The sequence below is a fragment of the Cariama cristata genome, unplaced genomic scaffold, assembly GCF_000690535.1.
Source record: "Cariama cristata isolate BGI_N322 unplaced genomic scaffold, ASM69053v1 scaffold32860, whole genome shotgun sequence".
NCBI lineage: Eukaryota > Metazoa > Chordata > Aves > Cariamiformes > Cariamidae > Cariama > Cariama cristata.
In genome coordinates, this window is record NW_009593490.1 from 2429 (window position 1) to 3123 (window position 695).

The 695-nt window shown below is 64.2% G+C and overlaps 1 protein-coding gene across 1 annotated transcript in view; it reads left to right on the top strand.

Annotated features, from left to right (window-relative positions):
- DDX23 (DEAD (Asp-Glu-Ala-Asp) box polypeptide 23) overlaps positions 1-554 on the top strand; it is a gene marked incomplete at both ends in the record, with an annotated part of 2970 nt that extends 2416 nt beyond the window's left edge. The window contains 2 exons of the mRNA XM_009694615.1: positions 40-217; positions 312-554. Coding sequence (XP_009692917.1) covers positions 40-217; positions 312-554 — 421 coding nt within the window. The remainder of the gene's footprint in view (positions 1-39; positions 218-311) is intronic.
- Between the last annotated feature and the right edge of the window lie 141 nt (positions 555-695).

Consider the following 695-nt stretch of genomic DNA (forward strand, 5'->3'; position numbering starts at 1 on the left):
GCACCGTGGGTGACACGGCCGTGCCCTGCCACGCCGCAGGATTGAGGAGTCAGACCAAGGTCCATACGCCATCATCCTGGCCCCCACCCGAGAGCTGGCCCAGCAGATCGAGGAGGAAACGATCAAGTTTGGGAAGCCTCTGGGCATCCGCACGGTGGCCGTGATCGGAGGTATCTCCCGTGAGGACCAAGGCTTCCGCCTTCGCATGGGCTGCGAGGTGAGTGTTAGCCCCTGGGGAGGGCGGTGGGCGGACCTGGGGGGAGCAGTTTAGCCCCAGGCTGTGGACACCGACCCTCCTGACCCCCCCTCAGATCGTCATCGCCACGCCAGGGCGTCTGATCGACGTGCTGGAGAACCGGTACCTGGTGCTGAGCCGCTGCACCTACGTGGTGCTGGATGAAGCGGATCGCATGATCGACATGGGCTTTGAGCCTGACGTGCAGAAGATCCTGGAGCACATGCCCGTCACCAACCAAAAACCTGACACCGACGAGGCCGAGGACCCTGAGAAGATGTTGGCCAACTTTGAGTCGGGGAAGCACAAGTACAGACAGGTGGGTGCAGGGAGGAGGCCCGGGGCGGCATTGTGGGTGCTCCCGTGGGGCTGAGCACGGTCCATGGGGTGGAGAGGGGACAACTCGGGTCTTTGGAGAATGGGCCAAGGGAGCGGCAGCCGCGTTCCTGCTCCACAGGGG